At 42.4% G+C, this 13,858-nt stretch overlaps 1 protein-coding gene across 1 annotated transcript; it reads left to right on the plus strand.

Moving 5' to 3' along the window:
* The first annotated feature begins 954 nt into the window (after positions 1 to 954).
* On the plus strand, positions 955 to 11,909 carry LOC146609114 (CD209 antigen-like protein C). Its single transcript, XM_085346950.1, has 6 exons — positions 955 to 1,099; positions 1,679 to 1,789; positions 9,078 to 9,162; positions 9,219 to 9,301; positions 9,395 to 9,534; positions 11,793 to 11,909. The coding sequence occupies exons 1-6, from the start codon at positions 955 to 957 to the stop codon at positions 11,907 to 11,909; spliced, it is 681 nt and encodes a 226-aa protein (XP_085203076.1).
* Positions 11,910 to 13,858: the final 1,949 nt, after the last annotated feature.

A 13,858-nucleotide genomic window follows, 5' to 3' on the forward strand; every position in this document is an offset into this window, starting at 1 on the left:
AGAAATACAGCAGAGTGGTCCTCAATGACAAAAAGCATCCTTGTGTGTGGTTACAAGAAACTGACAGCAGGAAGCATCAAACATTAAACAATAACAAAAACAGGCTTATTCAAAGTATTAGTGATCATTTTAATATGTTAAAACCTAACAAAAAAAAAAGAGTGGCGGGAAGCATGGTTGTCATGGTTTATGCTGCAGGAGGTCTTCTACGTTTAGTGCAGGTAGAAGTTCATAAAAACAAGGAAGTCTGTCTATAAATTGATGATCAAGTATTACAGAGATCCCCAACTTAAGTCCTCAACTTAATAAAATTGCTATTACTGTATTTTTCAGACTATAAGGCGCATCAAGTGAAACCAAACAGGCCTACCTTTATCTATATGATCATGCACTGTCACACTGTTTGATTTGATGTAAAAGCTCGAGTAGGAAAAGTGCCATATGACCTCTGGTTTTTGTGAAGAAAGTGAAATTTTTCAAACTGCATGAGGAAGTAAACACCAATGGCATGAAACACAGATTTAAAATGAGTTGAGGGCATTCTTCAGTTGGCCACTAGCTGAAAGAATCTCCTTTGTCTCACTGAAGCTCTGTTAGACATGTGAGGTGTTCCCGTGTTGGAAAAACTCTGAAATTGGTGTGCTTCTGTCTATTCACAGTATGTACTAATTCAAGACAAAGGTATTCTTGTTTGTACATGTATGTATTTCTGTTAGTTTCAAAGTTCCGTGTTGCAACAGCCAGTAAAAATGACAGAAAAAGTTGGTTTTTTTTAATATGACATGTGCTCTCACTCAAAGGTCTGCGAACCACATTGTAAAGTACCAATGAAGTTAGCCTCTCTTTGTTTGTGGTTTGGTCTGCTGCTACTTCCTGTTTGATGCTGATGATTAAAACCTGCCTGACTGACAGAAACAGACAGTGAAAGCTGCTCAAATACTTTCACCCACCAAGATGTCTGCAGACAGTCAGACTGCAGCCGATTTTAGAGTGAAATACAGCAGAAGGATCGACAGTGATGGACGAGAGCAAGAGCACAGTGAGGTTGAGATGCTAGATGATGGAGAACAACATCCTGATGTTGGGCTGCAGGCAGCTGGTAAGCAGGAAATAAATAAACTATTGTACTATTGCAAGGTCTTGACCTCACAAAACAAAGTGCCTTGAGCCAACTGTTGTTGCGATTCTGCGCTATATAAATAAAACTGAATATGAGGGAATTTAAGTTGGTTTAATATGTTTAAAAACTGTTCAGTCGTCAAAAAATTACAGAAAAGGAGGGAAGTTCCACAAGACTCTTATCTGACAGATCCGAGGCAAAGGTAGAAATATTAAAAACAAGGAAGTCTTCTTAGACACTGTGTGGTGCAAGTGAAACCACAGGAAACAACTCGAGAGTGGTCTTCATGTCTACAGAGCTAATTGTATTTTTAAGCTTATTTTCGACCATACTGACAGATATACTGGCCTTTTTCTGGCCCACATGCTCTAAGAATCACCTAGAAATATTTCTCCTTCTCAAACACTGTTTCTCTGTTTTCTATATGTTAAACATTCTCCTGTAAATATGAGACTAACATGATGAACTTGTTCAACTCATTCTCAAGATGAGTGCAGTCTGATTACGACGTATTAATTAAAATAATACAATAATTAAATCTCAATTTTGTCTCTGTAGAATTAAACATCCAGATGAAGCTTTTAGCTGTGAAAAGAAGATGGTTCAGAGCTTTTGAAGTGAATCTTGGGCTGCTGTATCTTTTGATTCTGTCTGGAATCACCACACGATGTGAGTAATTTTATTAAAATATAGCCTGGTGGATGTAATATTTTACAGATTAGATGTTGATGTAGACTTGCTTTTGTTTGGCTCCTATTCTTATTCATATTTTAGTTAGAAACAGTCACCTGTTCCCCCTCTACACGGGAAATGGGTGATATTTGACACTACTGGTCAAATATGACCAGTAGTGTTTTATTGTTTATTTATTATTGTTTTCTTTTCTTTTTATTGTTTTTAAATAGAAAGGTCTGCAAGAAGAAGAATGAAAAGGAAAGTTTTCAGCCTTCATTAGTAAAGTAATCAATGCTGATCCCAAATGTAACTTTATTTAAGGCATATGTGATGAAAGCTATGACACAGTTTCTCTATAAGGCAAAACAGTGTTGCCCTTTAAAAAGCATTTCCTGGTTTGTATGCACCGTGAGAGTGAGGTGTGAATGTGTTTTTCCTCTCTCTCTTTAAGAGCTCCTCTTTGGTTGAACAATGAAAAATAATTTATTCTTGCCTCGCAAATTGTTTGATAGTCTAATGGGCTTTACAAATATAAAGAAAAGGGAATTCTCCGTCTAGCGTTCAGCACACTGGAGGTTATCACTCATATTAATCACATTCATTTATAGGCCTGTGTTTCTTTGCATGCTGTCACTTCCTCAAAGCCATTTCCTGTCTGAAACAGATAAGAAACAGAAAGCCAGCACAGATCCAAAAACTGCAGTTCCTTTAATGACCACTAAAGGCTGATTCTGAAAGCGAGTCAGTCCCCACAGACTACCATGTTATGATGAGCACCTTTCCAGCATTAAAAGCATGTTTCCATTCAGGACAAAATGAGTTTTGGTCTCTGAGATTAGTTTCCCTCTTAGTATTTAGTATTTAGTATTTATTTATTTATTGTCATTGTCAAGAACAATGAAATTGCGTTTGGGGCTTCCATACAACCCAAAAAAAGAAGAAAATAATAAATACCCCTTAAAACCCAAGTGTACATATTTAACCCAGTGTGACTCCAATGCAATAAGACAATCCTTAGCAATAATGTTCGTAGAAATTCAGACAAAGACCTGAGAAACATGACAAAATACAACAATGCAACCCATTCAATATTATTGTACTGTGAGATATGATATCAGATATGATAGTTATCTATTTAAGAAAGAGGGGGGGGGGGGGCAGGAGGGGGAAGAGAATAAAGATATGATGCACCAATGCAGACCAGTTCATTGCTATTAAGAAGTTGGATATGGTTATTGTCCGTGAGAGGGGGGCAGAGAGTTCAGGAGCCTCACAGCCTGTGGATACAGGCTGTTGGCCAGTCTGGATGTTCTGGCCTGTATAGACCTGTACCTTCTCCCTGAGGGCAGCAGATGGAAAAGGTGGCGCGCAGGGTGATGTTGGTCCCGCAGGATACTGTGCACCCTCCTCAGACAGCGAGTGGGGAAGATATTACTGATCTCTGGCAGACTTGTTCCAATAATTCTGCCAGCTTCTTTCACCACCCGCTGGAGTGCTTGCTGATCGGCCTTGGTGCAGCTGGGGAACCACACTAGAAATCCATACGTCAGAACGCTGCTGATGGCACAGTTGTAGAAGTTCAACATCAGAGATCTGGGAATGTGTGCGCTCCGCAGTCTCCTCAGGTAGTAGAGGCGCTGTTGGGCCTTCCGTACAACTGAGGTGATATGGTTGCCCCAGGACAGGTCCTCGGTCACAGTTACCCCCAAGAATTTAAAACTGCTCACCCTCTCCACCGCCTCACTGCCAATGAAGAGAGGCAGATGGTTGTTATGACCCCTCTTCCGGAAATCTACAATGATCTCCTTGGTCTTTTTGGTGTTTAAGACCAAGTTATTGTCGTGGCACCATGACTCTAGTTGTTGCACCTCTGTCCTATAGTTTGTCTCATCATTGTTGGATATAAGTCCGAGCACTGTAGTGTCATCTGCAAACTTAACAATGAGATTGGACGCGCAGGAGGAAATACAGTCATGGGTGAAGAGAGTGTATAGCAGAGGGCTCAGAACACACCCCTGAGGGGCACCGGTGTTGACCACAAGGGTGGAAGAGGTGTTCTTACCCACTCTGACACTCTGTCTACGGTTAGTGAGGAAGTCCACAATCCAGTTGCACAGAGAGGAGTTAAGTCCCAGTTGGTGGAGTTTGGGACGGAGTTTGTATGGCCGGATGGTATTAAAAGCCGAGCTGTAGTCTACAAAGAGGAGCCGTGCATAGGTGTTCCTGTGTTCCAAGTGCTTCAGTAATGTGTGCAGCACTGTGGCGATCGCATCCTCGGTTGACCGGTTCTCCCTGTATGCAAACTGGTGCGAGTCCAGGGATGGTGGAAAAGCAGCTCTGATGTGTTTAATGACCAGTCTCTCCAGGCATTTGGCGGGAATGGGGGTGAGTGCCACAGGTCTGAAATCGTTCAGACATGTGACATTTGACTGTTTTGGGATGGGAACGATGGTTGCTGCTTTGAAACAGGATGGTACCAGTGAACAGGACAACGAGGTGTTATATATAGAGGTGAAGACGTCCGCCAGGTCCGCAGCACAGTCTTTTAGCACCCGGCCCAGCACTCCATCCGGCCCGGCCGCCTTCCTGGTGTTAATGCTCCGGAACACACGCCTCAGCTCATGAGTGCTCAGGACCGGAGCAGGGTCGGTTGAGGGGAGAGGGGACAGGACAGGGTCGGTGTTCTCCCTGTCAAAACGGGCATAAAAGAGATTTAGATCCTCAGCCAGAGTAGAACTGTCGGCTGAGGGTGATGGTGTTCTTCTTTTGTAGTCCGTGATAGCCCTGATGCCCTCCCAGACCTGCCTTGGGTTTGTGTTGTTCTCAAACCTGGCCTCGATACGCCTCCTGTGCTGCTGCTTGGCAGTCTTGATGCCTCTTCTCAGGTTGGCCCTGGCAGCACTGTATGCCTCCTAGTCCCCGGATTTGAAAGCGTTGTTCCTTGTTCGAATAAGTTGTTGAACTCCGTGTGTCATCCAGGGTGGATTATTAGGGAACACACGGAATCGTTTCCAAGTTGTTACATTGTCCACACAGAAACAGATGTAGTCCAAGACAGTGGAGGTGTAACTGTCCAATGCGACACGATTGTCAGTGTCCTGCACCTTGAATACATCCCAGTCTGTGCAGTGGAAACAGTCCTGAAGCATCGGAATAGCATCCTGCGGCCATGTTCTCACGGTTTTGGTTGTAATCCCAGTGCTCTTGATCTTTTGTGTGTATATTGGGTGTAGCAGAAGGGAGAGATGGTCTGACAGACCCAGGTGGGGATAAGCCTGGGCTCTGTACGCATTCGCCATGTTGGTGTACACCTGGTCCAACGTTCTATCTCCTCTGGTAGCACACTTCACATTACGGTGGAAATTGTGAAGTACAGATTTCAGGTCCGCGTGGTTAAAATCCCCAGCCGCAATAAAGACACTGTCCGGGTGTGCTACCAGGCTGTTATTGATGCTGCTGCTCAATTGTGCTAACGCTAGCTTAGCATTAGCATCTGGTGGAATGTAAACAGCGCAGATGTAAACGGCAGAAAATTCCCGAGGGAGATAGAATGGACGGCACTTTAACACCAACAGTTCTACCTCTGTACTGCACAGTTTTTCCGTTACCGTGACGTTCGTGCACCAAAGGTTGTTAATATAGATGCACAGCCCCCCGCCAGTCTTCTTACCCGAGTCCGCAGACCTGTCGGCTCGATAGGCGGTGCGGCCTGCTAGATCGATAGCCGCATCGGGAATGGCGCTGTCCAGCCAGGTTTCAGTGAAAATCATGCACGAACAGTTATTAAAAGTCCGTCGAGTGGCGATCTGCAGTCGTATTTCATCCAGTTTGTAACGGATTGAACGGGCGTTGGAGAGGAATATGATCGGGAGTGGTGGTTTAAACGGACTAGTCTTTAGCCGTGCCCACAGGCCTCCCCGCTTGCCTCTCTTCTGCCTCCGCTCGCAACGTCTCCTCCTGCGGCTTGCTGTTGCGGGTAGCCCCGGGGGTTGCTTAACGATCTCCAGGGGGATGAGATACTCGGATGTTAGTTGAAGATCTCCACGGCTTAGTTGTAGTAGATCATCTCTGTTGTATTGAAGTAACCCCAGACTGTGTGAAATAATACACAGTACCACCAAAAGTGCAAAAGTGTAGGAGCTCCGGGCCGCTGCGTCTGTGCGCGCCGCCATCTTGGTTTGACTGATAAATGGCTTTTAGTGGATTCTATTTAAATGCATTTTAAATAGAATTCTCTGATCAGTAATATGAGCTGCTGTGTGGTACAGCCTGACCAACAAGTTTGTTTTGCTGACTGAGCTTCTAGTATTTCATGAGTCTCTTACTTAGCATTGAATGCACTGATTGATTGAGCGGTTAAGAGATGGCCCAGTGTGTGTGACGAGTTATCTACTGCTCTCTCTGTTGTTAGTCCTGTGCATCTTTCATCATGTCAGCTTATTAGTAATCTATGATTGCCAAGCTCTCTCCTCCCTTCATCCGTCTACCGCAAAATTTCTGCACTGCCATCAAGAAAGACTTGATTTCTTACCCCTGCTCTTGGCTGGAGTACCAGCTTACCTTTGCCAAGAACCACAACCATCTCGCTGGAGAAGGCGCCACTGATGTCGTGGCGAGCTGCTGGTGAGGGTCCTAGACTTTTTACATCTTGGTGTTCCCTGGACCCTGTTGGACCCGGTCCCCTTCACCTGGTGTCAACCTTGGGTATCTGTGGCATCATGCACAGATTTCACCTACTTCTCCCACTGCTGCTTCTACAGACGTGGTGCCCATTAGAATAGGTCTGGTGAATTTAAGGTCCATCGTGAATAAAACTTTTATCCTTAAGGAATGTTTCATGTCCCAGAGTTTGGACCTTCTCAGCGTTACTTAAACACAGACCTCTCCGGGTGAGTCCAGTGTTTTTTCAGAATTATTACCCCACTGTCACTCATACTTTAATACTCTGAGGTCCTTGGGTCATGGAGGAGTTTTGCCGACTGTTTTCTGCAGCTTTGAACCGAGCCTTTTACGAGTTGAGCCTCTTCCGTCCGCTGCTGTGCACAGCGATCTATTGGTCACCAAAGTATACAACAAAGATTTTTTGTGGGAATTTTCAGACTTCTTGGATGAAATTATGTCAAAATATGAGCAAGTTTTAATTGTTAGGCGGAGTTAAAATTCACATGTGCTACTCTGGAAAGCCTCTGGTAAAAGACTTCTTAGACTTATTGGACTCCTTTGGCCTCACTCAGTTGGTGAACGGCCCGACCCATGAATGTACCCACACACTGGATCTTGCTTTATCTTAAGGTTTACCCATTTCTAATTTATTCAAACTCTTTGCTCTTGCTCGGTGCTGACATGTTTTTACTCTTCAACGGCTGCTCATGTCTCCACTGTTTTTAATAATTTAGACTTGCAGCCCTCTGTGTCTTCCAGCACTGAGGAGCTTTCCCTGTAATTTAATTCCTTGTGCCGTATGCTATAATACTGTTGTAAATTCTGTGGCTCCAATTAAAACCAGGCGATCAAAGCCCAGATCAGACCCTTGGTTAAGTGATCATACCCGTGCCATCAGATGGGAGTGCAGGAGAAATGAAAGTTGAAGATGGACAAACTGCAAGTCTCTTCTGAGACTGAGAGCTGGTGTTGTTTTCAAAGAGCTGTGGAAACTGCAAGAGCAAAACATTTTTCCGACATCATTGCTGCTAACGCTCACAACCCCCTTGTCCTTTATAATACATTAACACTGCTTTTAATGCCCACGTCCCTCTGAAAGCTTACAGAGAACTCTGATAATTTTGTTAACACCGGAGCTTGTATTTCTCTTGCCTCCCATCATCGGTCCATCTTGCTCCCCTGCCTGGCTGTCTTTGATCACTTAGAGCTTATTTCCCTTTCCTCTCTTGAGAAACTGGTTACCAGTATGAAACCAACTGTGATGTCGTTCCTTCACATCTTCTTAAGGTTGTTACTACTGTTGGTCTTTTTATCCTTAATGTCATTAATGGTAATTTGACCTCCAGCCATTTTAAACATGCTGTGGTGCAACCCGTGTTGAAGAAACCTGACATTGACCCTTCTGCTTTGTCTAACTTTGGCTTTTTTTCCCCAAAGTCTTGGGAAAGATTGTTTACACCCAACTGAAGGCCTTCCTGGATGAATGTAAAATTTTGGAAGAGTTCCACTTTGGATTTAAAACAAACCACAGCACTGAATCTGCTCTTTTAAGGGTTTTTAATAACATATTTTTAGCAATGTTTTCTGGGAACAGAGTTTTCCTTGTCTTTTAAATTTACAGCTGATGACCATAACATTCTCATCTCCAGACTGGAGCAGTGGGTTCAGTTCTGCAATGGTTTAGGTCTGACCTCTATGACAGGAGTTTCTGTGTCATGATGGACGATCTTACCTCTGGTTCCGCTGCCCTTCCCTGGGGGTTCCTCGGGGTTCCATTCATTGTCCTCTACTGTTCTCTCTGTATTTGCTGCCACTTGGTGCTAGTTTTAGAAAGCATTGTGTTTCATTTATATGCTAATGCCTGTCAAGTCTATTTCCCTTTCAAACACAGTGGTTCTCTTCAGCCTCTCCTTGATTATCTCAATGACATCAGGGGGTGGATGGCACTGAATTTTCTTAATTTTAATGAAAAAAAGGCAGCGGTCATGCTTTTTAAATCCAGTGCCTCCAGCTGTGTATCCCTGCCTTTGACCTTTCCTCTTTGGCCCCACAGGAAAAATCCAGAATCACCAATTTAGTTGTGAAAATGGAAAGCAGCCTAAAACCTGACTGGCATGTCAATGCTGTGGTTAAGACGGCTGTAAAGATTAAGCCATCCTGTCTAGATGCCACCTAGAGACAATGCTGCATGATTTTAACAAGAACAAGAGCACATAACCATGGTTTTAGTGTACCTTCACTGGTTCACCGTTCAGTTTTAAATCCATTTTAACATTCCTTTATTTCTTTTTAAGCCTCTTAATGGTTTTAATAGTCTGTATGTGTGCATGATTGTGGAGGTGGAGTGAATGTTCTTGTTGTTCCTTCAAACTCTTCACTCAACACGGTGATTCTGTGATTATCTCAACAAAGCAGACAGGCAGCAGCATCTGCTGCAGACTGATGCAGGTGCAGCCACACTATGTTAGACAGTGATGTCTATCATTGTGCGACTAGTTAGTTCACTTGGTGCATTGAGCAGCATGCAGCTCAGCATGTGTTAGTTCCATTCATGTGATGGGAATAATAAAAACTTCATTGATAAAATGCTTTAAACTTTTCCTGTTTTGTTTGTAACCAGATATTTTAGTCACTTTGGAAAAAGAGCATCTCCAGGCTAATTGTTCAAGTAAGAAATATTTCAAAACAAATATAAATAAATATTCATGAACTAACTTTGCAGTCATTTTTCCTTTTTTATTCCTGTTTTATTTTTATTTTATTATAATTATGTTTGTTCTCAACATGCAGCAAAAATAATTCAACTACAGCAAGAAATCAAGTTGCTAAAGGAGAAGATCAAAGGTAACAAGCTGTTAAAAACTAAAAATCTTTATTACACAACAAAAACTATGAGCAGTAAATAAATACCGCCTTTAAAACGTGTTTGACTTTAAGAGAAGTGTCCCGATCGATGGACGAGATTTGGAAGCAGCTGTTACTTTAAATCCACTGAGGCAAAGCACTGGCAAGAGAGCAGGAGAGCCTGTCAGGATAAAGGAGCTGATCTGGTGATGATAAACAGCAAAGAGGAACAGGTGGGTGTGTTTGTTCATGTCTGTGTGATCTTTGATGGAGTTGACAGTCATCTGTTACTTGTGTCTTTGACCTGCTGTCAGTCTGTGACCTGCTTCCTGTCTCCACTCTGATGGATTTCTTTGGTTCTCCTTTTATGTTAGAGACATTCACATTCAAATGCAAAGTTTTTACACAATTTTGAAGCAAAAATTTAAATTACACAGAAATGTTCCAAAATAAAAGCAATCCTCATAATCCTGGCTAAGTTTCTTATTTAAACAAACCAAATAAAATATAATATTAACAGTGATCCCACTGCAACAGTAACTGAGCTTCAAATTCAAATTTAATTTGTCACACACACAACCATACACAGTACGGCATGTGGTGAAATGCTTATTGCTGTGCAATGCCCGACCATTAAATGACAACAAGAATTGACAGTCAGATTTACAGATTACTACAAAATTTAAAGATTTTAAGTTAGGAATTCACAGTAAAAGAATGTGCAAATAATGATTTACGAAAGAAATTATGAATAAAAATAAAAAATAAATTATAAGAAGTGTGCAAATAAACAGAGTGCTGTGGTGATGTATTGTGTGTGAGAGAGTCCAGTCCTACACCTGGTTCAGGGCCCGAATAGCCTGGGAGAAGAAGCTCTTCTTCATTCTCTCTGTTTTGGCCTTACGGGAGCAGAAGTGCTTCTTAGACCTCAACTCAAAGAGTCCATTGTTGGGATGGGAGAGGTCCATCATAATCTTCCTGGCTTTGGTCTTTCCCCGCTTGGTGTAGATGGACAGCAGGTCAGGAAGCTCTGATTGAATGATGTGTTCGGCTGAGCGCACCACTCTTTGCAGATCTCGTCTGTCCTGCTTGGTGCTGTTCCCAAACCAGGTGCAGATGTTTGCCGTCAGGACGCTCTCGATGGTGCAGGAGTAAAAGTTCTTGAGCACCTTCAGTGGCAGATGGAAGTCTCTAAGTCTTCTGGGGAAAAACAGATGCTGGCATTAACACCAGAGTGTTAATGTGACAGGACGATGACGGGTCCCAAGTGATGTGGACACCCAGGTACCGGAAGCTATCCACTCTCTCCACTGGTGTGCCACTGATGATCTCATCATCTGCTTTGTAGTGATGATGAAAGCCTTATCTTCACTGGCGCACTCTGTGCGCACGCAATTTGTTGTTTTAATTGCTGCAGCGTCGAAGCGTGCATAAAATGTGTTCAGCTCAACAGCCAGTGAAACATCGGCATTCATCATAGCATAGCATCTTTATTTATAGCAGCGCTTTACATCCAACAATGTTGGCCAAAGTGCTACAAATAGAAAACAAAGAGAAAACAGTTTAAATTACATATAGAATATCTTAAAAAAGCAATATAATTAATAAGAAACATATTAAGAGACATCAACAAGTCATCATTGAAGAAGCTGGTTGTTTATAGTCCATTATTGTCTGCAGTCTCTGGTGTAGCTGTGACTCTAGTTTCCTGTAGCTCTGCTCTGCCTTTCTGATCGCGCTGCTCATGTTTTAAGACACAGCTTGTATTGCATATTACCGGAGACGAGCCTGTCTTTGTAGGCAGCGGTGCGTGATCGCAGATGTTTTTATCCACCCACGGCTTCTGGTTGGGAAATGTTTGAATGATAGATCCCAAAACCGCTTCTGTAAACATGTTGATGAAACATGTCCCAGTCTGCGTCATCCAGAGCGTCATCCAGAGCGTCCTGCAGCATGGCCACTGAGTGGTCTGTCCAGTGTGCGAACTCCCCCCTGATTGGTGCTTGCTGCTTTAGCCTTTGTTTGTAAAAAGGCATAAGGAAGATGGGGGCATGGTCTGATTTTCCAAATGCCGGCAGAGGCTGAGCTTTGTAGAAGTCCTTGAACGGAGTGTAGCAGTGATCTAATGTCCTACTGTCCCTGGTAGGGCAGTTGATGTGAGTTGATGTACACAGCATCCTGGTGAAGTGCTTGTTGTTGTGTGAGAGTCCGTGTCTGCGTGATGAGGAATATAAAACGCGCAGGCAATGACCACAGGGAATTCCCGAGGGAGATAGAAAGGGCGACATTTAATGATCAAAAGTTCCAGATTGGGCGAGCAAAAGCGTGTGAGTGGGGAAATTCTTTGGGTATTTTTGATTTCTGCACAATGGAAGAACTGAAAAATTTCATCACATTTATTCTTCCTTCTGACATATTCACAAGATGATGTCACTACAACAGAAGTGCTGAATTATGACTGGAGCAAATATTTGTGTCTCTTCCCAAATAGATATTTATCAATGAACTGAACATGAGAGGAGAGTCCTGGACTGGTCTGACAGGCAAACAGACATCAGGAGGATATAAATGGGAATGGGTGGACGGATCAGCGCTGACACAAACGTGAGACATTAGTTTGTTTCTATTCCAGAGTTATTATTTAGAAGTGAAACATGGATGTTTTGGAAGATAGATCAGCAATACATGAGCTGAGCTATTTTCCAACAGCCCCACAAACTGAATGTAAAGAAAAGCAGAAATCCTCCTTTGAATGAACAGCTGTGCTTGAACTCTCTTCATCTGCAGTCTGTGATGACGTTCAGTTACAACAAGTCAGTTTGAAGGAATCAGGATTGAAAAAAGTTTAGTCCAGCTTAATATCATATTTTATTTCTCTGACAGGTTGTGGGCACCAGCACAGCAGAGTACGAGTTATGATTCCTATGGAGTCTGCTGTGATGATAAAGGGAACTTGAAACAGGCAGTTGAACATTATGTTGGTTACAGCTCGAAGACCTTCATCTGTGAGAAATGAGTTTGGTGCTTTGATGTAAATGTTTGAATAATCCAACCAAAGACACCTCACTATGAAATGTCCTGCATGAGCCTCAGACTCAGCTTACAGTCTTTACTTGTTCATTCTGCATCATATATTGATTACATATATTGTCCCTCTGTGCTCTGTGCTGTACAGTAAGGTTGGAAGTCATCCACACAAAACCTTGAAGTACTTCATTACTCTGTAGTTCCAGCAAATTGTTCTAATAAAAGTCAAAGTGCAGCTTGTCTTTACTTTGCTTTACTTGGTTTGTTCATCAGCCTGTTGGTCCTAAAACTTCAGTAAATGTCTTCTTCAGTTTCTCTCAAACAGCTGAAAGTAGCTGCTTCTTACTTTTAGCTACAAATGGGGAATTTTGACAGGAGATTGAAATGAAGAAGAAAAGCAGATTTAACAATTTTCAAATGTGCGAATAACTTATCAATTCTCTTTTATGCTGCATTTGTAAAGTAAGGATAGAGAAGTTGGGGCTAAATGGGATGTTGAATTGTTGACTCCAGGAAACAGAGTTTATGTAGCTGAATGTAACCAGGTTCTTTCTCTCAATGTATTTTAGTTGTCCAACTTTAACCTGACATTGTCAGAGCTAAATGTATTAAAGGACTCCTGTTATTCATGTTTTTGATCTGCTGTGTGCTTTATTTCCTGACTTCATTCTGATGGATCATTTCTAAATATGGATCTATTTTTGTACTCTGAATTTTAATGTTTTTCCTTTTGTTTTCTAGATTATTGTGTACTAGCAATCCACAAATGTCTCATTTCTAAAGCAAGAAGAAAATGTTTAAGAATGATATATATTCTGATCTAATATTAGAAGCCTTGAATAGGTAGAGGAGGATACAGCGGCAGGCTCATCTTCTTCAGTCCACAGTGCCAAGAGGGAGACAGGTGAGGTGTGGCTGACCACAGTGATGAAGAGGGGCTCGTCTGTGGCTGCAGCGTTCTTCTTCCAAGTTACTCCTCCGAGTAAGTTTTCCTCAGATGATCTTCCAGGTCTTTTATGGGCAAGAGGCACCAGCTCTTCTCTTTGAAAAAAAATTCCCTTAACAAAGTAGTATGGGCTGCTTCAGAAAAGGGTCCTTGTCCGTTCTTTCTTCTTATGTTGTCGTCTGAGGTGTTCTGCTCTTCGCAGCTTACTAAGTTGTTGCTTTATTTCCTCCTGCAGGGCAGTAAGTCCCTCCCTTTCTGTCTCATTGGCCCTTCTCCACTGTTTCCTCAGTTGTCTTCTCTCTTTCACTAATCTGTCAATTTCCCGCCGTCTCCTGGACTTTAACTGGTTTAAATGGCCTTTCTGCTGTCTCTGAGTCTTGTTTTTTACACCAAACACAATATTACATGTATAATGTGCACTAACAAAACTGCTAAAAATAACAACAACAACTCAAACATAATGTACAGGACATATACTGTTTATCTATTAATTAAATTTTGCATTTTCTAACCAGCCTGTACTCTCATGTAATACCACTTTATTCCACAAGAGGCTGCAGTGAGTCAGCATCTAGTCTGCACTG

Source organism: Diplotaxodon limnothrissa, linkage group LG22, assembly GCF_057381915.1.
Source record: "Diplotaxodon limnothrissa isolate DT_005_m linkage group LG22, D_limnothrissa_male_GT1.1, whole genome shotgun sequence".
NCBI classification, from domain to species: domain Eukaryota; kingdom Metazoa; phylum Chordata; class Actinopteri; order Cichliformes; family Cichlidae; genus Diplotaxodon; species Diplotaxodon limnothrissa.